Source organism: Heptranchias perlo, chromosome 45 (genome assembly GCF_035084215.1).
Source record: "Heptranchias perlo isolate sHepPer1 chromosome 45, sHepPer1.hap1, whole genome shotgun sequence".
NCBI classification, from domain to species: Eukaryota; Metazoa; Chordata; class Chondrichthyes; order Hexanchiformes; family Hexanchidae; genus Heptranchias; species Heptranchias perlo.
The window spans coordinates 3,512,731-3,538,299 of record NC_090369.1 but is presented as its reverse complement, the minus strand read 5'-3'; the positions used below and the strand labels follow the sequence as shown (position 1 = coordinate 3,538,299).

Below are 25,569 nucleotides of genomic sequence, written 5' to 3'. Positions count from 1 at the left end.
AGTGCGCAGGCGCGCTGGATGGCGGGCGGGAAGCACGAGGGCGGTTGTCCGTTTGGTCCCGACCTCCATTTTTGTTTTCTAATCTAGTTCTCTGCTCAACGCCCCTCCGCCTCCTTCCCCCGTGGACAAAATGCTTCCAAAAGGATGACAGGAATGAGATGGCCGCTGCACGTTTTGTTTTAATCTACCTTTGCTCTCGGGTCGCGGGCGAGGCTGGCGTTTATTGCCCCTCCCTAGTTGCCCGGAGAAGATGGTGGTGGGCCGTCGCCTTTTTCTTGACTCGCCGCAGTCCCGTGTGGTGAAGGAGCTCCCACAATGGTGTTAGGGAGGGAATTCCAGGATATTGAATTACATAGGAGTCTGCAGCACAGAAGCAGGCCATTCGGCCCAACTGGTCCATGCCGGCGTTTACGCTCCACATGAACCTACTTCATCTCACCCTATCCTTCTACTCCTTTCTCCCTCATGTGTTTATCCGGCTTCCCCTTGAATCCATCGATGCTATTCGCCTCAACCGACTCCCTGTGGTAGCGAGTTCCACATTCTCACCGCTCTCTGGGCAAAGAAGTTTCTCCTGAATTGCTGATTGGATTTATTGGTGACTGTCTGTCTTTAAATAATGGCCCCTAGTTTTGGACCCAGCGACGATGGCCGATATATGTCCAAGTCGGGATGGTGTGTGACTTGGAGGGAGCTCAGAGGTGATGGTGATCCCATCAAGAGCAACATGGCTGCTCTTGTCCTTCTCCTTGGCAGAGGCTGCAGGACAACTGCTGAAGAAAACACATTGAGTTGCCTCAGTTGGTGCAAAGCTGAGACCAAAGGTTAGAAAATGGTGTAGACAAGGTAAATAACAACACCACGCACTTTTCGAGCGCCTTTGAAGTTGGAAAACATCTGGCATTAGGAAGAAAAGGACAATTTGTTAAAGGAGGACAAATTAGGAGAGGTGACCAAAAGCTTGGTCAAAGATCTGGGTTTTAAGGAAGATCTTAAAGGAAGAGAGGGAGGTGGAGAGGCGGAGGGGTTTAGGGAGGGAATTCCAGACAGCTAAAGGCAAGGCAGTCAACGGTACGTATATGATGCAGGAGTCAGAGGAACGGAGAAGATGTAGGGCTGGAGGAGGTTATAGAGATAGGGACCCATGAAGGGATTTAAACAGTATGATATAAAACACTGGTTAGGCTCCAGATGGAGTATTGGGTCCAATTCTGGGCACCGCACTTTAGGAAGGATGTCAAGGCGTTGGAGAGGGTACGGAGGAGATTTACCGGAATGGTACCAGGGATGAGGGGACTCCAGTTATGTGGAGAGACTGGGATTGTTCTCCTCAGAGCAGAGACGGTTAAGAGGAGATTTAATCGAGGTGTTCAAAATCACGATGGGTTTTGATAGAGTAAATCAGGAGAAACACCTTTTCCAAAAGGGGCCAGGGTGTGGGGATGCAGCCTGATTTAAATAGAACTTGAGGAAGGCCTAACATACGACTTGGCCCCCACACCGGGACAGATTGCAGGCCTTGGGCGCGTTGTAGTCCTCAAACCTTCGCACCAGACCTCCCTGGAACCGGGTACTCGCAGCACTTCAGTGCAAAGCAGCGTGCCCACCCGGGCATTAGCTGCCTCGCAACGTTCCATTCTTTTTTTTATATTCGTTCACGGGATGTGGGCGTCGCTGGCAAGGCCGGCATTTATTGCCCATCCCTAATTGCCCCTTGAGAAGGTGGTGGTGAGCCGCCTTATTGAACCGCTGCAGTCCGTGTGGTGAAGGTTCTCCCACAGTGCTGTTAGGAAGGGAGTTCCAGGATTTTGACCCAGCGACGATGAAGGAACAGCGATATATTTCCAAGTCGGGATGGTGTGTGACTTGGAGGGGAACGTGCAGGTGGTGTTGTTCCCATGTGCCTGCTGCCCTTGTCCTACTAGGTGGTAGAGGTCGCGGGTTTGGGAGGTGCTGTCGAAGAAGCCTTGGCGAGTTGCTGCAGTACATCCTGTGGATGGTCCACACTGCAGCCACGGTGCGCCGGTGGTGAAGGGAGTGAATATTTAGGGTGGTGGATGGGGTGCCAATCAAGCGGGCTGCTTTATCTTGGATGGTGTCGAGCTTCTTGAGTGTTGTTGGAGCTGCACTCATCCAGGCAAGTGGAGAGTATTCCATCACACTCCTGACTTGTGCCTTGTAGATGGTGGAAAGGCTTTGGGGAGTCAGGAGGTGAGTCACTCGCCGCAGAATACCCAGCCTCTGACCTGCTCTCGTAGCCACAGTATTTATATGGCTGGTCCAGTTAAGTTTCTGGTCAATGGTGACCCCCAGGATGTTGATGGTGGGGGATTCGGCGATGGTAATGCCGTTGGATGTCACGGGGAGGTGGTTAGACTCTCTCTTGTTGGAGATGGTCATTGCCTGGCACTTGTCTGGCGCGAATGTTACTTGCCACTTATGAGCCCAAGCCTGGATGTTGTCCAGGTCTTGCTGCATGCGGGCTCGGACTGCTTCATTATTTGAGGGGTTGCGAATGGAACTGAACACTGTGCAATCATCAGCGAACATCCCCATTTCTGACCTTATGATGGAGGGAAAGTCTGATGAAGCAGCTGAAGATGGTTGGGCCTAGGACACTGCCCTGAGGAACTCCTGCAGCAATGCCCTGGGGCTGAGATGATTGGCCTCCAACAACCACTACCATCTTCCTTTGTGCCAGGTATGACTCCAGCCCCTGGAGAGTTTTCCCCTGATTCCCATTGACTTCAATTTTACCAGGGTTCCTTGGTGCCACACTCGGTCAAATGCTGCCTTGATGTCAAGGGCAGTCACTCTCACCTCACCTCTGGAATTCAGCTCTTTTGTCCATGTTTGGACCAAGGCTGTAATGAGGTCTGGAGCCGAGTGGTCCTGGCGGAACCCAAACTGAGCATCGGTGAGCAGGTTATTGGTGAGTAAGTGCCGCTTGATAGCACTGTCGACGACACCTTCCATCACTTTGCTGATGATTGAGAGTAGACTGATGGGGCGGTAATTGGCCGGATTGGATTTGTCCTGCTTTTTGTGGACAGGACATACCTGGGCAATTTTCCACATTGTCGGGTGGATGCCAGTGTTGTAGCTGTACTGGAACAGCTTGGCTAGAGGCGCAGCTCGTTCAACCCATAAAGTCTGCCCAGCTCAGCCAGCCCACTCCCCCTGCTTGCTCCACGTACATTTTAATATTCCTCTTTTGAAAGAGAACGAGATAGATACTTGAAAAAAGAATTTAGCAGGCTGCTCCACCAGCAGTTTGCGGCAGATAACTCCATGTTCTCATCACCCCTATCAGTAAATCATTTTCTTCTAATCTCTCTTCTTGTGATCATGTTAAAGTTAGTGCAGTGAGCAAAGGCTGCTGTGCCCAGGGAGCGTGCAGTTGGAGAGTAGTCACGACAGGGAACTTTCTTCCCTTCTCCGCGAAGGTGCAGGCTCTTTCTAGGAGTTATACCCCCTGACCCCTTCGCCAAAGTGCCATTCGTCATGTGTAAGCCTGTTGGCAGGCTATTCAGCAGTGTAAAGCATCACAGCTCAGCAGAATTCCCCGTCCTCGCCCAAAATCCACATGTGCACTTTCCAGTAGGTATTACCAGATAGTAACCAGAGATTGGGAATCCTGCCTATTTCCTTTCCCACCCACTCGCTAGCCATGGAGGCAAATCGTGGCTCGTTAATTAGAATCATAGAAAGGTTACAGCACAAAAGCAGACCATTTGGCCCATCGAGCCCCTGCCGCCTCTTTGTAAGAGCAATCAAATTTGGGCTTCAAATTACCCCACCCCCCCCCCCCCCCCCCGAGTGGTTTCTGCACCTCCTGCAAGCTGTCCCACAAACACGGCAACACGGCCCTAGCCCAGCGAGCCTCCAGGAAGCAAATCGAGAGCACTATTTAAAAAAAACACAAGAGGAGCGAAAACATGGGACAGAAGGTGCAAAAGGCAATGACGTAGCAGCAGGGTCAACTCTGAAGGTGTGATCACCTACCATCTGCAGCTTCCGGTCCAGGTGGTTAACTGTAGCCCCCACCTCCGCCAGCTTGTGTGAATACTGAGCAGCTAAAGCAGCGTTAGTGGTCGCTCACAGATGGGCCGCCCTTTACCAGCTTAACATACAGCCGGTCACTCGCCTTCTGTTATAAGAATGGCTATAACACAGCGTCACAATTGACCGCTATTGTGCATTTTGTACCCATCAGGGCAAAGGAAGGCAGACTTGATGGGTGGAATGTACGTTTCCGTGCTGGAATGTTGAGAGGCAGCTAATGCCCGGGTGGGCACGCTGCTTTGCACGAGTGCTCGGTTCCGGGGAAGTCTGGTGCGAAGGTTTGAGGACTATAACGCGCCCAAGGCTTGCAATCTGTCCAAATGTGGGGGCCAAGTTGTATGTTAGGCCCCTCCTCAAGTTCTGTTTAAATCAGGCTGCACCCTCACACCTTCCCCCCACTAAAGCAACTCTCTTGCGGGTTAGTGCGAGAGCTCCCTCTGCACTGCTCTGACAACGTGCACCAGACGAGCACCCCCCCCCCCAGTGCGGCATTTTTCCATTTCCCCGCACCCGCTGCCCTGCGGCCTCTCAGTGACAGACGAACGCAGCGGTGCCGTGCTCAGGAGGAGCCAGATTAAGATGACTACACACCAATTTCAAGCAGCGTCCCTTGCAAAGCTCTGGGCCGCATTGGTACCCAAGCCCCAGAGGCAAGGGCCGAGTACAAGACCCCAGTTTTAATCGGTCAGCCTTGTACACCTACACTGTTCCCACACCATCCATTTGGAAAGGCCAAGTTTGGACCCCTTTTAAAAGATCACCACCAACGTCCTGCAGCAGCAGATTAAAGGACCAGATGAGGTCGAAACCCATACTTGCAACACCACTATACCAATGGAGTGTCATTAATTCTCAGTCTGGTTGCCTGTGTGGGGGGTGTGGGTATAAAAGCTAATCCACTTAAAGAAAATAAAACACCTTCTATAGTTAAACAAAGACAATTAAAAATCGCAAACCCAACAGCTCAATATTAGTGGGCAGGTTAGGATAGTCCCACCTTAAAAGTGGCTGGTCAGGTACGACTTGCCACTGGGCAAGTAAGCTTGGTAGCCAAGTTTGTTGGGTACCGTGGCACCAATTTCAGCCACCAAGACGCTTGGGCAGGGTGGCTGCCACTTCAGCACCAGGGCGATGCAGGCACTGTTGTAAAACGCACACCCATTTACCATTGCTGCCACGGGGCTGTAGGGCCACGTGTTCGGGACAAGACAAAAAAACAAATGAGGGTTTCGCAGTGCGCTCGGAAACAATGGCTTCTCTTCGTCCCCCACAACGGTTCCGTGGCCACAAAGGGAAAAGCTGCAAATCTGAAATTTAAACCCCCGCCCCCAAAAAAAGTCCCGGGAAATAACACAGTAGATAGTTTCCGCACCCTGCAAAAAAAAGAGAAAAAGACACGGCCGACCAACTTTGCAGACAGGATTTTTCTGTGTTTTATTATTTCAGTCCTTTAGTGTTATCTGGTTGACAGCTGCCCTACGGTAGCCTATAAAGGAACACACTTTTAACCGATCAAATCTCACAAAATGGCCCACGTGTACACGGCATCATGGAAAAGGGACATTTGCCGGGAACGGAACGCGAAGTCAGCAGGTATCATCGGTCGGAAAACTTGGCTCACGCGCACCCCAGCGGCAGCTGCTTGAAGTACTTTTTAAGGCTATGCCCACTCGTTATACTATCTGGAGGTACAGAGGTAAATTATAGGGGGGGGGGGGGGGGAGGGGGAGAGGGGGAAATCCATTCATTTACACTACGCAGAGCCCGTGTTTCCCGCGGACCCCCCCGGCTTCCGTTACTGTTCGTCCTCGCCAAAGACGTCATTCTGTTTGCGCTTCATGTTCTCGAAGTCGAAACCCGTGCCGGTCATGCGCTTGTAGATGTCCTTGATATCGTTGCACGTCGTCTCGAAGTGTGTGGTGGCGTCGTAAGACCGAGAGATGAAGACCTGGGAGAGAGAGAGAGAGGTTTAAAATGCGGACGGGCTCACGACCTGGAAAGGGTCCGAGATTGATAGATTTTCGTTAACCAAAAAGGTATTAAGGGATATGAGGCTAAGGCGGGTATGTGGAGTTAGGTCACAGATCAGCCATGATCTCATCGAACGGCGGAACAGGCTCGAGGGGCTGAATGGCCTCCTCCCGCTATGTTCCCACGTTCGCAAACCGCGCGCAGCTCTTTTCCCGAATGAAGCAGCAACACGCGCGGCGGAAAAAAGAAAAGGACTTGCGTTTCTACAGCACCTTTGACGACCTCAGGCCGCCCCAAAGTGCTTCACAGCCAATTAAACACTTTTTGAGGTGTTGCAACGCAGGGAGAGGCAGCAGCCAATTTGCGCACAGCAAGCTCCCACAAGCAGCAATGTGATAATGGCCAGATCATCTTGTTTTTAGTGATGTTGGTTGAGGGATAAATATCGGCCCCAGGACACCGGGGAGAACTCCCCCCACTCTTCTTCCAATAGCGGCCGTGGGATCTTTTATGTCCACCTGAGGGGGCAGACGGGGGCCTCGGTTTAACCTCTCATCCGAAAGACGACACCTCCGACAGTGCAGCGCTCCCTCAGCACTGGCACGGGGGGAGTGTCAGGCCTGGATTATGGGGGGCTCGAACCCACGACCTTCTGACTCAGAGCCTCGGCAACGAAGTCAGCTGACGTCACCTGGAACGGAGGCGCTGCTCCAGAGTTATATCAAACAAAGAGGGAGGGGGGTGTGGGGAAATGAGAGGGGGACCACGAGGAAGTTCACGAACATCCCAAAGCACTTCAGAACCACTGAATTAGTTCTGAAGTGCAGTCGCCATTACATGGGAAAACAAAGCTTAATAAGCACACAGCAACATCCCACAGAGTTGAGACGAGTTAATCTGTTTCATCAAAAATAAAAGTGTTCTGCGTTAGTTTCAAAGTTGCTTGTACTGTATATTCGTACGTATTGTAGCAACAGTGGAAATATCAGTAGGCATGTTGGCACACATATAAAACTATAGAGTCAGGATACACTTTTTACTTCCGGCATTCAGTTGTCCGCTGTGTGTGCAGCTGAACTATACAGGCGAGGAAAGTCTCGTGTTTCCACTCCTGGTTTGTGCTGAATTTACTGATAAGGGTTAGTGTCACTTCTTGGTTTTAATTCCCTGAATGTGCCAGGTTAGCTGATCCAAGATGCTGGCCAGGGGGTGCTAGAAAGAAGTTCTCATCCAAAACTCTGCTGCCCATATCCTAACTCGCGCCAAGTCCCGTTCACCCATCACCCCACTGTGCTCGCTGACCTACACTGGCTCCCGGTCTGGCAACGCCTCAATTTTAAAATTCTCATCCTCGTGTTCAAATCCGTCCATGGCCTTCCTTGCCCCCTCCCAGCTCTGTAACTTCCTCCAGCCCTACGACCCTCCCAGATCTCTGCGCTCCTCCAATCCTGGCCTCTTGCGCATCCCCGATTTCCATCGCTCCACCATTGGCGGCCGTGCCTTCAGCCACCTAGGCCCCAAGCTCTGGAATTCCCTCCCTAAACCCCTCTCTCCTCCTTTAAGACGCTCCTTAAAACCTACCTCTTTGACCAAGCTTTTGCTCACCTGTCCTAATATCTCCTTACGTGGCTCGGTGTCAAATTTTGTTTGATTTGCGTTCCGCTCCAGTGAAGCGCCTTGGGGACGTTTTACTACAGTAAAAGGTGCTATATAAATGCAATTCTTGTTGCAAATGCAAGTGCCTTCTGTTAGACTAGTGCAGGTGTCAGGCGAGGACAAGAGCAAGTTTTGGTCACCCTCCGCGATCGGGCAGCAAGCCAAGACGGGATTTGGGTGCTGCCACTGGCCACAGCGCCCCTGGGCTAAAAAGAGAGAGAGGGCACAATATAAATAATCAGCCAGGGTTCTTGTACCTGGCTGCCATCCAGGAATTCCTACTGGAAAATGCAAATACGGGCACCGAGCGAGGAAGCATCGGACTCAAGTGTAATACCCGCTCCTCAACCACAAGCAGCCAGACGACAACCAGCGTCTAGGCTCACACACGTCAAGAGCCATTCAGGAGAGGGCAGCCAACACCAGTGATCCAGAGACTTCAGGAGAAAATAGGGGGGAAAGCAAAAGGTAAAGGGATTTTTTTTTTTTTAAAAAGGCAGACTCTTTTCCCAGATCTACATGGAACAGGCTCTGTGCGACTCTGCAGTTTTAGCATCAGCCTCTGGCACTGGTACTGGCACAGACCACCTGCACCATCGTGTGGCCAAACAGGAATACTGCAGCAGCACACTGTGTGTCTGGACATACAAGGAGAAATTTTGCAAAGCTGCACTCCTGAATAGGGAGAGAAAATATTACAATTTTTTTTAAAAATCAACATTGAACTGCAGTCAAGTGCTGGACAACTCATTTACACCAGGAGGATTGTGTCTTGCAATCCAGAAATCTCCACTTGCCCCTCTCCCAGTAATAATTACTCTGCGTTCCGTCCATTACCCAGGAGGGCATCTTTGGAGTCGAGGTGAAGCCCAGGGAGAGAGTTTGCATTCCATATCAGGCAAACATAAACTCTACGTGTAGTTTTCCCAATAGCTTGGTTTGGAGATTCTTACAACACAGTGATGGGTTTCCACAAGTGTGAAGACGCTCACTTGGCCGAGAGGAAATACACAACACATTGCATACGCTAAGCACAAAAAGGCCGACACTCTCACTCCAGTGCAGTACTGAGGGAGTGCTGCACTGTCGGAGGCGCCGTCTTTCGGATGAGACGTTAAACCAAGGCCCCGTCTGCCCTCTCGGGTGGGAAAAGATCCCACGGCCACTATCTGAAGAAGAGCAGAGGGGAGCTCTCCGTGGTGTCCTGGGGCCGATATTTATCCCCCAACCAACAGATTAACTGGTCATTTATCTCACTGCTGTTTTGTGGGATCTTGCTGTGGGCAAATTGGCCGCTGCATTCCTACATTACAACAGCGACCACACTTCAAAAAGTACTTAATCGGCTGTAAAGCACTTTGGAACATCCTGAGGTTCATGAAAGACGCTGTAGAAATGCAAGTCTTTTAAAGCAAAGGGGTCCTCACCAGCATTTTGTCAAGAGTCACAACTCTGAACAATAACTTGTTCAAGCAGTATTCTCCCAGACTTAGCATTACAAAACTGCATCTGCCTATTTTTTTAAAAAAAACGTCAATCTTTGGCTCAGTTAATAGTTCTTTTGCTTCTAGGTTAGAAGGTTCTGGAGCTGATAATCTAGATTGACACTGCCAGTGCAGTACTGAGGGAGTGCTGCACCATCGGAGGTGCCGTCTTTCAGAGGAGATGTTAAACCAAGGTCGATGTTAAAGTTTTGACGGCACTATTTGAAGAGGAGCAGACAGAGTACCCCTGATGTCCTGGGCCAACTTTCCACCCTCAAAACACCACCAACAAAAAGAGATTAACTGGTCATGGCGTTTGTGGCATCTTGCTGTGTGCAAAATGGCTGCCACATCTCCCTACACAACAATTAGCCCAAATCAAACGCGATTCCCTGTACGTTCACGAGAGACGCTGCAGAAATGCAAGTCTTGGTTTGCTCCGTCACCCTTCCCCTCGTGTCTCACACACATGCACGTGTTGAGGGGCACGGGTGAAGGAGAGATGGGCCGTATTGCAGGTGCCACTGCTGTCGACCTTCTCACCTGGCTCTCTGTTCCGTCTTCGATTGGCTCGTACAGGTCGCTAATAGCAACAAACCTGGGGAACAGACAAAAAAAAAAGCAAAGATTGGCACAAACATTACAACATCTTTCGTGGGCAGGCCCATGAGACACACAATTTCCGCACAAGTTCAAAGGAGCATTCCGGCATCTCCTCAGGTCACACCGTCAATTACCTAAAAGGTTCGAACGGAACATTCCACCACAGTGTACTCTCGCACGGGTGCGTTCCTAAATTCTAGTCGTGGACCCAAACCCCATCGTGAAGGACACCGCCAAGAGGGACGACGACACAAACCAATACTTTAACGACTCTGCGGTGCCATGCTCGGGTTTTAGAAGCACGCGGACTGCAGGAGTAATGGAGGACTGAGGGAGGGGAGCAGTTTGGAGGCCCCTGGGAAGGAAGGAGTTAAGAGCAGGAGATTCCGACACAGGAAGGGGGGGGGGGGGGGGGGAGATAAAAAGAGTGCAGCACGACCTGGACCGAATACGATGCTACTCTGCATTCAAGTGTGAAGTACCGCACTCACGAGTCCTTTATTAAAACTCTGCTCTCGGACATAGAAATGGAAGAGGGAAACAGGAGACATTTTTTAAAAAAAGTTTCTCCTTACTTTTGGTCGATGGGCTCCAGAAGCTCGAGTGCAGGCTCGATCTCTTTCTCAGGCTCGCCTGTTTCTACCGTAGTACTCACGATGGCGATGTACTTGCCCTGGGCCGCCACATTGTGCGCGTAGGAGATCAGGCAGACATATATATCTGGAGAGCGCGGGAAGAGATTGATTGTTAGAGTGGTTACTGTGCGATGGAGCAACGAGACTGTGTCACAAGCTTGCCTTCCCCCTCCCCTCTTGCTAGAGTCAACTTTCCACGGGGTGCGTCTGCCCTCTGGTGCCTCAACAACAACTTGCATTTATATAGCGCCTTTTAACATAGAAAAAGACGTCCCAAAGTGCCTCACAGGACAAAAATGGACGCCGAGCCAAAGGAGATATTAGAGCGGGAGACTTGAAGCTTGGTCAAAGAGGTGGGTTTTACGGAGGATCTTAAAGGAGCAGAAGGAGGCGGAGAGGTTTAGAGAGAGGGAATTCCAGAGCGTGGGGCCTTGACGGCTGAAGGCAATGGCGGGCGAAGGGGATGCAGGAGGCCAACGTCAGAGGAACGGAGAGTTTGGGTGGGAGTGCAAGGTTTACAGGGCTAGAGGAGCTTACAGAGATAGGGAGGGGCAAGACCATGAGGGGTTTAAACACAAAGAAGAGCATTTTAAATTTGAAGTGTTGGGGGACCAGGAGCCAATGTAAGACAGCACGGTCTGAGATAGCATACGGGCAGCAAAGGTTTGGATGAGGTCCGGAGGGTGGAGAATGGGAGGCCAGGAGAGCACTGGAATAGCAGAGTTGTCCAAATGGCAATTCTTCACACATGACCCTGGTTGGAGGGGGGGGGGGGGGGGTGAGGCTATCTGACCAATGGGCATAAGACAACTGACAGTGGATATGACAGCTTCACTCATCCTAACACCACATCCCAGCAGGGGTCACTGCACAGAAATAGGAGGGGAGGGGGGAATTCTCCCCTCCCCCCTCCCTTCCCTAGCCCAGGAGCGCTGCCAAATTGTGATCGTCTTACTGCTGCACGAGTATTGACCACCTAACTCCGCAGGCTAAGCATAGAACCGTAGGTCTGGATGCTGCATTTACCCACTTAGTTATCAGGGAAGCTTAGTTTCTATTCTTCAAGCCCCTCTTCAGATCTGCAGCTTGCCTGCTCTCCAGCAAGTGGGACACATCTAGGACCTCAGGCAACAACCCTCCGAACAGGCACTGCAGAAATCCAAGGGCAGGGAATTTATCCCCTGGTTCTCCCCCCTTGGCATATGACCCCAGTGGCCCATCAGAGAGCTGGAATTCACTCGTGTGGGAATTCACAAGGATGGATTAAGAACCTAAGAAATAGGAGCAGGAGTAGGCCACACGGCCCCTCGAGCCTGCTCCGCCATTCAATCAGATCATGGCCGATCTTCCACCTCAACTCCACTTTGCCGCCCGATCCCCATATCCCTCGATTCCCCTAGAGTCTAAAAATCTATCGGTCTCAGCCTTAAATATAGTCAACGGCTGAGCATCCACAGCCCTCTGGGGTAGAGAATTTTGAAGATTATAAGATTGGAACACAGGAACAGGAGGAGGCCGTTCAGCCCCCTTTGAGCCCGTTCCGCCATTCAGTTAGATCATGGCTGATCTGTATCTTAACTCCATCTACCCGTCTTGGTTCCATAACCCTTACCTAACATAAAATCTATCGATCTCAGTTTTAAAATTTTCAGTTAACCCCCAGCATCAACAGCTTTCTGTGGGGAAAAAGTTCCAGATTTCCACTCCCCTTTGTGTGAAGAAGTGCTTCCTGACATCACCCCTGAACGGCCTAGCTCTAATTTTAAGGTTATGCCCCCCTTGTTCTGGACTCCCCCCACCAGAGGAAATAGTTTCTCTCTATCTACTCTATCAAATCCTATAATCATCTTAAACACCTCAATTAGATTACTCGTTAATCTTCTATATTTAAGGGAATACAAGCCTAGTACATGCAACCTGTCCTCATAGCAGAAAGAATCCTGGGCTTTATTAACAGAGGCATAGAGTACAAAAGCAAGGAAGTTATGCTAAACCTTTATAAAACACTGGTTAGGCCTCAGCTGGAGTGTTGTGTTCAATTCTGGGCACCGCACTTTAGGAAGGATGTCAAGGCCTTAGAGAGGGTGCGGAGGAGATTTACTAGAATGGTTCCAGGGATGAGGGACCTCAGTTATGTGGAGAGACTGGAGAAACTGGGATTGTTCTCCTCAGGGCAGAGAAGGTTAAGGGGAGATTTAATAGAGGTGTTCAAAATTATGAGAGGTTTTGATCGAGTAAATAAGGAGAAACTGTTTCCAGTGGCAGGAGGGTCGGTAACCAGAGGACACAGATTTAAGGTAACTGGTAAAAAGAGCCAGAGGAGACATGAGGAAACATTTTATTTTACGCAGCGAGTTGTTCTGATCTGGAATGCGCTGCCTGAAAGGGCGGTGGAAGCAGATTCAATAATAACTTTCAAAACGGAATTGGATAAATACTTGAAGGGGAAAACATTTCACAGGGCCATGGGGGGAAAGAAAAGCACAGCGGGGAGTGGGACTAATCGAAGAGCTCTTTCAAAGAGCCGGCACAGGCACGATGGGCCGAATGGGCAGTGGCTCGGACCCCCACCTGACTTCCTGTTGACCTGGTTCTGTGGGATGATGATCTGACAAGAGTTGGCGTCGTTGGTGTTCCTGATCGGGTGGCTCAGGATGCAGATGACCCTGATCACCTGGCCCGCTCTCTGCACGCGTTCCGCCACGTAGCTGGGATCGCAGATCAGCTGCTTGCAGCGAGCCACCTGGGAACAGAACAAAAGGACAAAAAAATTGCCACCATTTAGAAGAAACTTTCACATTTCAAAATAAAAAAATATCCTTTTACCCTTCGCAGTCGATCCACCCAAGTAGGAACATGAAATATTTCCTTTGTTGAAACACAAGACCTCATCTGGGCTAGCCACTCACCATCTGGTTTTCTCCTCCTTTCCCAAAGGGTGGGATATAACGCCACAGGCAGCCACTCCTCTGGTACCCCACCCAGGCGAGCCCAGGCAACGGACAACGAACACCTATTAGACCCAAACCCAAAGCCATGCTCATCCATAGAATCATAGAAAATTTACAGCACAGAAGGAGGCCATCCGGCCCATCGTGTCCGTGCCGGCCGAAAATGAGCCACCCAGCCTAATCCCACTTTTTCCAGCACTTGGTCCGTGGCCTTGTAGGTCACGGCACTTCAGGTGCACATCCAGGTGCTTTTTAAATGAGTTGAGGGTTTCTGCCTCGACATAGGAACAGGAGGAGGCCATTCAGCCCCTCGAGCCTGTTCTGCCATTCAACGAGATCACAGCTGATCTGCGTCCTAACTCCATCCACCCGCCTTGGCTCCACATCCCTTAATACCCTCGGCTGGTAAAAATCTATCAATCTCAGATTTAAAATTATTAATCGAGTGAACAACTTTCTGCGGGAGAGAGTTCCACACTTCTACCACCCTTTGCGTGAAGAAGTGTTTCCTGACTTCTCTCCTGAATGGCCAAGGCTGATTTTAAGGTTATGTCCCCCTGGTCCTAGACTCCCTCACCAGTGGGGAAAAAAAGTTTCTCTCTATCTACCCTATCAATTCTTTTCAAAATCCTAAAAACCTCAATCAAATCACCCCTTAACTTTATATATTTCTAGCCTAGTTTATGTAATCTCGCCTCCTAATCTAACCCTTGGAGCCCTGGTAACATTCTGGTGAATCTGCGCTGCACTCCTTCCAAGGCCAATATATCCACGTTCAGCAGGGGCCAACTGAATAGCGAGAAGGAGCAGGATCCCACGGACATTTACAGCACAAAAAGGCTATTTGGCTCATCTTGTGTGTGCTCGATCTTTGCTAGAGAAACTCAAAATTAATGGCCCTGCACTCTTCCCCCTAGCCCTGCATCTATTGAACTTTTTGGCATACAAGGTGACTTTGGACCTATGGTTCCCAAAACTCTCCACCACAGAAGTTTCTCCCCATGTCATGTCTGGGTCTGTTGTAGACTAATTGAGGAAGATTAAATCACTAGGATTGGTCAACAACTCCATTATCATTGCATCGCCCGACTACCAGCGTGGTGGAAGGCGAACCAGATGGATCTCGGTCTTTTTCCGTCTAGCAATCCAATGTCCTATGAACCATAGACGCTGACTGCACAGGAGGTGGCCACTCAGCCCTCTGGGTCTGTGCTGGCGCAATCCAAAAACCTAGCCTGATTTCTCCCCCTCCCTTCTCAGGAATCCAACAGCGTCGCCTCTGCGCCAACCCTGGCTAAGATCAGCCAACCCAGCAGAGACCAGGGATCGAATTGCGCACCTTCCCAGTCTTTAGTGCTACAGCGCACAGTGCATTTACCCATTCCGTTATCAGACGAGCTTCACTTAAAAAAAAGAGGAAGCTAGACAGTCAAGCAGAACACAGAGGCCATATATTCATATGCAAAAGAGTTCAGTTCGAAAAGTGTGCAAACCAGCCTCTTTCCCCTGCACCATACCCCCCAAATTCCCAAAGCACCTACTCGGTCACTTCCTTGCCAGCTGAACAGATATGGTTCCACAATTGTGTGGTGAGCTTAAGACCATAAGAGATAGGAGCAGGAGTGGGCCATTCTGCCCCTTGAGCCTGCTCCACCATTTAATGAGATCACGGCTGATCTGATTTTTACCTCAACTCCACTTTCCCACCCTTTCCCCATATCCTTTGACTCCCTCGCTGATCAAAAATTTGTCTAACTCAGTCTTGAATGTATTCGATGACTCAGCCTCCACAGCTTTTTGGGGTAAAGAATTCCAAAGGTTCACGACCCTCTGGGAGAAGAAATTCCTCCTCATTTCCGTCTTAAACGGGTGACCCCTTATTCTGAGACTGTGCCCCCTAGTTTCAGATTCCCCCATGAGGGGTAACATCCTCTCAGCATCTACCCTATCGAATCCCCTCAGAATCTTGTATGTTTCAACAAGATCTCCTCTCATTCTTCTAAACTCCATTGAGTATAGACCCAACCTGTTCAATCTTTCCTCACAAAACAACCCAGAAGCATCCTAATGAACCTTCTCTGAACTGCCTCCAATGCAAGTATGTCCTTCCTTAAATAAGGGCACCAGAACTGTACGCAGTACTCCAGGTGTGGTCCCTCTATCCCTTTGCAGACAACTCGCACAGACCAGGGAGAAGCAAGGTACTCCAGTATGTCCCAGCCAGGATGGTGGTTAAGGACGCTACTGTTGCCCTCCGTGCCCATGCATTAGGATTGGGAGGGGGAGGTTTAAAATCAGCCACGGCACCAGCTCCTGATCCATTATCTCCTGTTGTGCAAGGACAGGATCTGCCTCCCGCAGTCGAACAGCTTGCTTGCCGACACTCCACCTGGCCGTTCCAGTGAGTTACCGGGGCCGACAGCGTTCAACACCCCAACCCACCCAAACGTGGCACTGGAAAACAGTCTGCTTCAGTAGAGAAGGATTGGCCCAATGCATCGTTTAAACAGTTTAACAGCGAACAGCAGAAATTATACCTCTCCCTCAGACCTCACGCCGACCACTCGCCCGTTCTCAAGGACCAGCTCCTCCACCGGTTTATTTAACATATAAGTACCTCCGTAGATCGCACTCAGCCTACGATGAAGAAAAGACAAGAGTTAGGAGCAGAGAATCACGCCACGGTAATGTCACAGGGATCAGCGCGTGGGGCGGAAGGAGGAGAAGGAATTAAACCACAAACAATGATAACCGAGGGACCAACTTATCATATCACAGAATCATACTACATAGGAGGAGGCCATTCAGCCCATCGTTTTAGTCCCACTCCCCTCTGCTCTTTACCCACAGTCCTTTTCAAGTCTACATCCAATTCCCTTTTGAAAGTTACTATTGAATCTGCTTCCACCGCCCTTTCAGGCAGCGAATTCCAGATCATAACAACTCACTGCGTTAAAAAAAAATTCTCCTCATCTCAGCCCTGGCCTTTTATCTGAAATCTGTGTCCTCTGGTTACCGACCCTCCTGCCAGTGGAAACAGTTTCTCCTTATTTACTCTATCAAAACCCCTTCATGATTTTGAACGCCTCTATTAAATCTCCCCTTAACCTTCTCTGCTCTAAGGAGAACAACCCCAGCTTCTCCAGTCTCTCCACATCACTGGAGTCCCTCATCCCTGTTCCTGTGAGAAACTTTAATATTAATTATTAAATTCAGTCTGTAAATGAGTTAATTATGCTCACTCCTATTCCTAATATCTCTCGGTCTGATCCAGCTGTCAACTTTTTTTTATTATTCGTTCATGGGGATGTGGGCGTCACTGACAAGGCCGGCATTAATTGCCCATCCCTAATTGCCCTTGAGAAGATGGTGGTGAGCCGCCTTCTTGAACCGCTGCAGTCCGTGTGGTGACGGTTCTCCCACAGTGCTGTTAGGGAGGGAGTTCCAGGATTTTGATCCAGCAACAATGAAGGAACAGCGATATATTTCCAAGTCGGGATGGTGTGTGACTTGGAGGGGAACATGCAGGTGGTGTTGTTCCGATGTGCCTGCTGCCTTCGTCCTTCTAGGTGGTAGAGGTCGCGGGTTTGGGAGGTGCTGTCGAAGAAGCCTTGGCGAGTTGCTGCAGTGCATCCTGTGGATGGTACACACTGCAGCCATGGTGCGCCGGTGGCGAAGGGAGTGAATGTTTAGGATGGTGGATGGGGTGCCAATCAAGTGGGCTGCTTTGTCCTGGATGGTATCGAGCTTCTTGAGTGTTGTTGGAGCTGCACTCATCCAGGCAAGTGGAGAGTATTCCATCACACTCCTGACTTGTGCCTTGTAGATGGTGGAAAGGCTTTGGGGAGTCAGGAGGTGAGTCACTCGCCGCAGAATACCCAGCCTCTGACCTGCTCTTGTAGCCACAGTATTTATATGGCTGGTCCAGTGAAGTTTCTGGTCAGTGGTGACCCCCAGGGTGTTGATGGTGGGGGATTCGGCGATGGTAATGCCGAATGTCAAAAGAAACCTGCAGGAAATCACTGACATTCTCTCACATGAAGAGGTGATCCAGAAACCCTCTGACAGAGTGTAAGCACACAGCAGAACGAAAATGCCCTGAATGTGTGTTTGGCTATTTTGGAGACCACAGCAATGCCATGAAACTCCTCAGAGGCACATAAATAACACGCACCAAAAATGAAAATATTAGATTTAATTATTCATGATGCTACTCAAAGTAGCCCACTTGTCGACAACAGCAACAAGTAAAACATCCCAGGGTGCTTCAAAGGAGCGTAAATCATGGACAAAATTTGACACCAAGCCACATAAGGAGATATTAGGACAGGTGACCAAAAGCTTGGTCAAAGAGGGAGGTTTTAAGAAGCGCCTTAAAAGGAGAGGCAGAGGGGTTTAGGGAAGGAATTCCAGAGCTTTGGGGCCTAGACAGCTGAAGGCACGGCCGCCAACGGCGGAGCGATGAAAAACACGCAAGAGGCCAGAATTGGAGGAGCGCAGAGATCTCGGAGGGTTGTAGGGCTGGAGGAGGTTACAGAGACTGGGGGCGAGGGCCACAGAGGGATTTTCAAGTTCACAGATGGAGAGGTAAGTTTCCTCCCTCTTATAATGTATCCTTTACCTGGCAAACCCCTGCGGCAGCTCCCCGAGTCCGTAGAGGGGATAGAGGTACGGGCTCTTCCCATACCGTGCCAGTGACTCACTGTACAGCTTGATGCGATTGACTGTTTCCAGGCATGGCTGGTCGAGATACCTGTCGAACACAAAACGCATTAAAAAGATCGGATCGGAGAAAGAAGTCCAGTACGATTATCCTCCGCTCCGCCTCCCTCTCTCGCCTCTAACCTTCCGCGGTTTCCAACCGTTCCTTCCCTCTGTTTCACCCACTGCACTCCTATCCCGCACTAACTCGTCGCCCCTGTCCTCACTGGCTCCCCACCTCTCAAACGCACGGACTCTGAAATCCTCGCCCAGGTCTACAATTCACACGGAGTCTACAGCACAGAAACAGGCCATTCGGCCCAACTCGTCAGTACTGGTGTTTATGCTCCACACGAGCCTCCTCATCTCACCCTATCAGCATATCCTTCTATTCCTTTCTCCCTCATTGGATTTAAGGGGAAGCTCATCGATTCTATTCGCCTCGACCACTCCCTATGGGAGCGAGTTCAACATTCTCACCGCTCTCTGGGTAAAGAAGTTTCTCCTAAATTCCCGATTGGATTTATCAGTTATTACGGCCTTATATTGATGGCCCTCCAGTTCCGGTCTCCCCCACAAGTGGAAACATCTTCTCCACGTCAACCCTATCGAACCCCTTCATAATTTTTTAAGACCTTGATCAGGTCACCTCCCGGTCTTCTCTGGAGAAGAGAGCCCCAGCCTGTTCAGTCTTTCGGTGGCCTTGCTCCACTCTTACCCCTGCAAACCCCCACCTCCCCTCTTTCAATGGTGGTATACCCTGCGTCTCCTCCACTCTACCGACAGTGGGGCCTTCCCCTGGCTTGCTCCCACATTCTGGAATTCTTTGCCTGAACCCCTTTACGTTTCTCTCCCTCTCTCCATCCTCAAAAGCCTGTTCAAATCCTACACCTTCAGCCACCTCCCAACTTCCTTCTAAAACTCTCTCCTCCCCAACGCTGGGGGTCAATCGAATTTGAAGACTGAAATCACCAGATTTTTTTTATTAGGTGACGGTGTCAAGGGATATGGGTGAACGGATTTGAGGTGCAGATCAACCATGATCTAACTGAACGGCGGAACAGGCTCGAGGGGCTGAATGGCCTCCTCCGGTTCCCACATCCCCGAAGGTGCCAGGTCTGGCTGGGCTACAAGTTCCATGGGGATCTGCCGCCCCTCCGGCAGCTTGCCAGGAGTTGCCATTCTTCACCCACAAGCCAAGCCTGACCCTATCCTAACCCAGTGTCCATGGAAACTGCCCTTTCCAACAGGGGCTGGCTGGATAATGATCAAGAGGGGGAATGCTTGCTGACCTTTCCCAGTACCGAGGCACACTATAACATCCTTTACTCTGCTCCTCTAGCTGACACCACAGGCAAAACTATTTGTAAAATTGGTTGAAATCCATGGGAAGGGTCGTTCACCCAATCGTGCAGTTTGGTCCCCATTGGGTACAGGAGGAGGCCATTCAGCCCCTCGGGCCTGTTACACAGGTACAGGAGGAGGCTTCTCAGCCCCTCGAACCTGTTCCACCATTCAGAGATTGTGGCTGATCTGTATCTTAACTCCATTTACCTGCCTTGGTTCCGTAACCCTCAATACCCTGGCCTAACAAAAATCTATCAATCTCAGTTTTGAAATTTTCAATTGACCCCCAGCCTCAACAGCTTTTTGGGGGGGGGGGGGGTGAGTTCCAGATTTCCACTCCCCTTTGTGTGAGGAAGTGCTTCCTGACATCACCCCTGAACGGCCTGGCTCTAATTTTAAGGTTACCCCCCCTTGTTCTGGACTCCCCCCACCAGAGGAAATAGTTTCTCTCTCTCTACCCTATCAAATCCTTTAATCTCTTAAACCCCTCGATTAGATCACCCCTTAATCTTCTACACTTGAGGGAATACAAGCCTAGTCTATGCAACTTGTCCTCGTAATTTAACCCTTTTAGCCCCGGTATCGTTCTGGTGAATCTGCGCTGCATCCCCTCCAAGGCTAATATCCCCTTCCTGAGGTGCGGTGCCCAGAACTGAACGCAGTGTCTCCAGATGGGGTCTAACCAGAGCTCTGTACATAACTTCCACCCCCTTTGAATTCCAGCCCAATGGGTAACAAGCTGCTCTAGCCCGCCCTAATGACCTGCTCACTTTAAAAATAAAAATCACATTGACAACATACTCATCTGTTCTGTAGAGAGCCAGTGCGTGACCAGTGAAGTCGATCACATCCTGCCCCAGGTCAAATTTCTTATAGACGTCCCTCATCGTCGTGGCGACGGGATCCACGCCCTGAAAGGTCTTGGGATCGTTCTCGTCAAAGGCAGCGACAAACACCAAGAACTTGCGGAAGCGGCGTTTCTCAAACATGCCCATCAGATCTGGGAGAAAAGAAACGTCAGGCACGAGGGGGAAGAGAAAACAACTTGTATTTAACCGGGGCCTTTATTGTAGAAAAACCTCCCTAGCTGCTTCATAGAAGCATAACCACAGAGAGAGACAGACACACACACACCCACCACGCATAGAGAGAGACAGACACACACACACACCACGCATAGAGAGAGACAGACACACACACACACCACGCATAGAGAGAGACAGACACACACACACACCACGCATAGAGAGAGACAGACACACACACACACCACGCATAGAGAGACAGACACACACACACACACCACGCATAGAGAGACAGACAAACACACACACCACGCATAGAGAGACAGACACACACACACACCACGCATAGAGACAGACACACACACACACCACGCATAGAGACAGACAGACACACACACCACGCATAGAGACAGACAGACACACACACCACGCATAGAGAGAGACAGACACACACACCACGCATAGAGAGAGACAGACACACACACCACGCATAGAGAGACAGACACACACACACACCACGCATAGAGACAGACAGACACACACACCACGCATAGAGAGAGACAGACACACACACCACGCATAGAGAGACAGACACACACACACACCACGCATAGAGAGACAGACACACACACACACCACGCATAGAGAGACAGACACACACACCACGCATAGAGAGAGACAGACACACACACCACGCATAGAGAGAGACACACACACCACGCATAGACAGACACACACACACACCACGCATAGAGAGACAGACACACACACACAACGCATAGAGACACACACACACACACACAACGCATAGAGAGACAGACACACACACACACAACGCATAGAGAGACAGACACACACACACACAACGCATAGAGAGACAGACACACACACACAACGCATAGAGACACACACACACACACACAACGCATAGAGAGACAGACACACACACACACAACGCATAGAGAGACAGACACACACACACAACGCATAGAGACACACACACACACACACAACGCATAGAGAGACAGACACACACACACACCACGCATAGAGAGACAGACACACACACAACGCACAGACACACACACACACAACGCATAGAGACAGACACACACACACACAACGCATAGAGACAGACACACACACACACAACGCATAGAGACAGACACACACACACACACACACACAACGCATAGAGACAGACACACACACAACGCATAGAGACAGACACACACACAACGCATAGAGACACACACACAACGCATAGAGACAGACACACACACACACAACGCATAGAGACAGACACACACACAACGCATAGAGACACACACACAACGCATAGAGACACACACACAACGCATAGAGACAGACACACAACGCATAGAGACAGACACACAACGCACAGACACACACACACACACAACGCACAGACACACACACACAACGCATAGAGACAGACACACACACAACGCATAGAGACAGACACACACACACACAACGCATAGAGACAGACACACACACACACAACGCATAGAGACAGACACACACACACACAACGCATAGAGACAGACACACACACACACAACGCATAGAGACAGACACACACACAACGCATAGAGACAGACACACACACAACGCATAGAGACAGACACACACACAACGCATAGAGACAGACACACACACAACGCATAGAGACAGACACACACACAACGCATAGAGACAGACACACACACAACGCATAGAGACAGACACACACACAACGCATAGAGACAGACACACACACAACGCATAGAGACAGACACACACACAACGCATAGAGACAGACACACACACAACGCATAGAGACAGACACACATACACACCACGCATAGAGACAGACACACATACACACAAACGCATAGAGACAGACACACATACACACAACGCATAGAGACAGACACACACAACGCATAGAGACAGACACACACAACGCATAGAGACAGACACACACAACGCATAGAGACAGACACACACAACGCATAGAGACAGACACACACAACGCATAGAGACAGACACACACAACGCATAGAGACAGACACACACAACGCATAGAGACAGACACACACACACAACGCATAGAGACAGACACACACACACAACGCATAGAGACAGACACACACAACGCATAGAGACAGACACACACAACGCATAGAGACAGACACACACAACGCATAGAGACAGACACACACAACGCATAGAGACAGACACACACAACGCATAGAGACAGACACACACAACGCATAGAGACAGACACACACAACGCATAGAGACAGACACACACAACGCATAGAGACAGACACACACAACGCATAGAGACAGACACACACAACGCATAGAGACAGACACACACAACGCATAGAGACAGACACACACAACGCATAGAGACAGACACACACAACGCATAGAGACAGACACACACACACAACGCATAGAGACAGACACACACACACAACGCATAGAGACAGACACACACACACAACGCATAGAGACAGACACACACACAACGCACTAGAGACAGACACACACACACACAACGCACAGAGACAGACACACACACACACAACGCACAGAGACAGACACACACACACACCACGCACAAAGACAGACACACACACACACCACGCACAAAGACAGACACACACACACACCACGCACAAAGACAGACACACACACACCACGCACAAAGACAGACACACACACACACCACGCACAAAGACAGACACACACACACACCACGCACAAAGACAGACACACACACACACCACGCACAAAGACAGACACACACACACACCACGCACAAAGACAGACACACACACACCACGCACAAAGACAGACACACACACACACCACGCACAAAGACAGACACACACACACACCACGCACAAAGACAGACACACACACACACCACGCACAAAGACAGACACACACACACACCACGCACAAAGACAGACACACACACACACCACGCACAAAGACAGACACACACACACACCACGCACAAAGACAGACACACACACACACACCACGCACAAAGACAGACACACACACACACCACGCACAAAGACAGACACACACACACACCACGCACAAAGACAGACACACACACACACACGCACAAAGACAGACACACACACACACCACGCACAAAGACAGACACACACACACACACCACGCACAAAGACAGACACACACACACACACCACGCACAAAGACAGACACACACACACACACCACGCATAAAGACAGACACACACACGGAGCAAAGGAGATACCAGATGGAATAACCCACCGGCTGCGGCAAGCAGTGACCGGGGAAGGAGAAAGGTTAACGAGCGACAGCCCAACACTCACTGGAGGCGAGGGCTTCCGTCTCCGTGGAGGGCACTTTGTAAATCTTCCCGCCTTTGTAAACGAAACTCCCCTCCACAACTTTGAAATCCAGGTATCGCGTGACCTCTGTGTAAAGCAGCATCTTCACCAGCTGACCTGCGGGGCCCGGGAACGAAACAGACTCCGTTGGCAGCGGTAACTCTTATAAAGTCAAGACGACGGCTGGCTCCCTCCCTCCCTCCCTCCCCACAAAATCCGTTTTAACCCAGGCACCCGACCACCCAATAGATTAACGACCAGTCGCCAACTACTCAAGCAACCCGCGCATGGAGGCTGCATCTGTTTTTGTTACAAAAAATGCAAACCTGTGATCGTGGGGGGGGGGGGGGGGGGAAAAGAGGGGAGAGAGAGGCAGGGCACCAGGGGTAGAGAAGCGGGATGCCAGTAAGGGAAGGGGGGGGGCGGGAGGCGGGGAGTGCGACCAGAAGCAAGGACGGCACTATCAGGAAGCGCACACTACACACGAGACTTTCTGAACGTATGTAAACGGAGGGCAGGAAAGGACCAGTTGGTTCATCGTGCCTGCCCAATAGGGCAACATTGCAACTTCTGTACACTATGACCACCCCCCCCCAACAACTCAACGGCCGTGCTACCTCCTGGGGAGAGGCCAACAGTCAGAGGAAAAGACAACCTCAAGCCAATTAGGGGAAAAAAACTCTTTGGAAATTCAGAGGGCCGTAAGAAGAGGGAATGCACCAGTGGCTGCGGCGGCAGAGACTTTCAAAAGGGACCCGGACGAGGATTCCGGGAGAGGACAGAGTTAACAGGATTAGGGCAGAAATCTCCGACTGAAGATTTGCCCAGGTCCAACGGGCCAGGCGGAGCTCCTCCTGCGGTCAATCTCCACGATCCAAGGCCCTCACTTCCCAAGAGGAGGCCAGCTACCAGCTCTGGCCAGGAAATCTCTCGTGCAGCAACACAGGTTAGTGCGGGGCAGCCCAGCCGCTTTGTGAGAGATGCTCCAAACGCTGTCACTGCCAGCGTCAGACCTGTGACAGAGTCACACTGAGCTTCACTGAAAGCCCAGCGACAGCGCTGCTGTCAGTAGATTGTAAACCCCAAACTAATTTAGAAGCTTCTGTTGGAAGAGAGGGGGGTAGGAAAAAAAAAGTTATTAACCTCTCGCTGCCGGCCTTACCGTTAGCCATCAGGAATTTGGGAATCAAATCCACGTTCCAGTCCCTGCCCCGTGCCATGGATTCCGGAGGGGCTTCGGAGATCCCAAACCTCTTGTACAGCTGCGGGAAGACATTAAAAGATGGAGCATTTCGGGGACACGGTACTGCCGCTCACCGCCATTTTTTGAAAATCGAGGGCCACAATCCCAGCTACCGCCTTGCTCAATATCCACCCTCGGCAACGGTGCCCCAGCGAGCAACGGGACGGGGGTCCGCGTCCGCGAACCCCCCCACACGGTGATGGGACGGGGGTCAGTGTCCACGACCCCCCCGCACGGTGATGGGACGGGGGTCAGTGTCCACGACCCCCCCGCACGGTGATGGGACGGGGGTCAGTGTCCACGACCCCCCCGCACGGTGATGGGACGGGGGTCAGTGTCCACGACCCCCCGCACAGTGATGGGACGGGGGTCTGTGTCTGCGATTCCCCCGCACGGCGATGGGACGGGGGTCTGTACAGCTCAGAAGCCAGCAGGAATTCATTTTTTTTTTAAACAAAAAGCAAGAAAACCAAAGGGTGA

General features: G+C 50.7%; 1 protein-coding gene across 1 annotated transcript in view; it reads right to left on the bottom strand.

Annotated features, from left to right (window-relative positions):
* Positions 1–5,474: 5,474 nt before the first annotated feature.
* Positions 5,475–25,569, bottom strand: part of gdi1 (GDP dissociation inhibitor 1) — a 35,809-nt gene continuing 15,714 nt past the window's right edge. The window contains exons 3-11 of the mRNA XM_067976221.1: positions 25,009–25,108; positions 23,829–23,963; positions 20,215–20,413; positions 17,987–18,118; positions 15,903–16,002; positions 12,986–13,157; positions 10,355–10,499; positions 9,720–9,774; positions 5,475–6,013 (exon numbers count right to left, since the gene is read on the bottom strand). Coding sequence (XP_067832322.1) covers positions 5,861–6,013; positions 9,720–9,774; positions 10,355–10,499; positions 12,986–13,157; positions 15,903–16,002; positions 17,987–18,118; positions 20,215–20,413; positions 23,829–23,963; positions 25,009–25,108 — 1,191 coding nt within the window. The 3' untranslated portion in view covers positions 5,475–5,860. The remainder of the gene's footprint in view (positions 6,014–9,719; positions 9,775–10,354; positions 10,500–12,985; positions 13,158–15,902; positions 16,003–17,986; positions 18,119–20,214; positions 20,414–23,828; positions 23,964–25,008; positions 25,109–25,569) is intronic.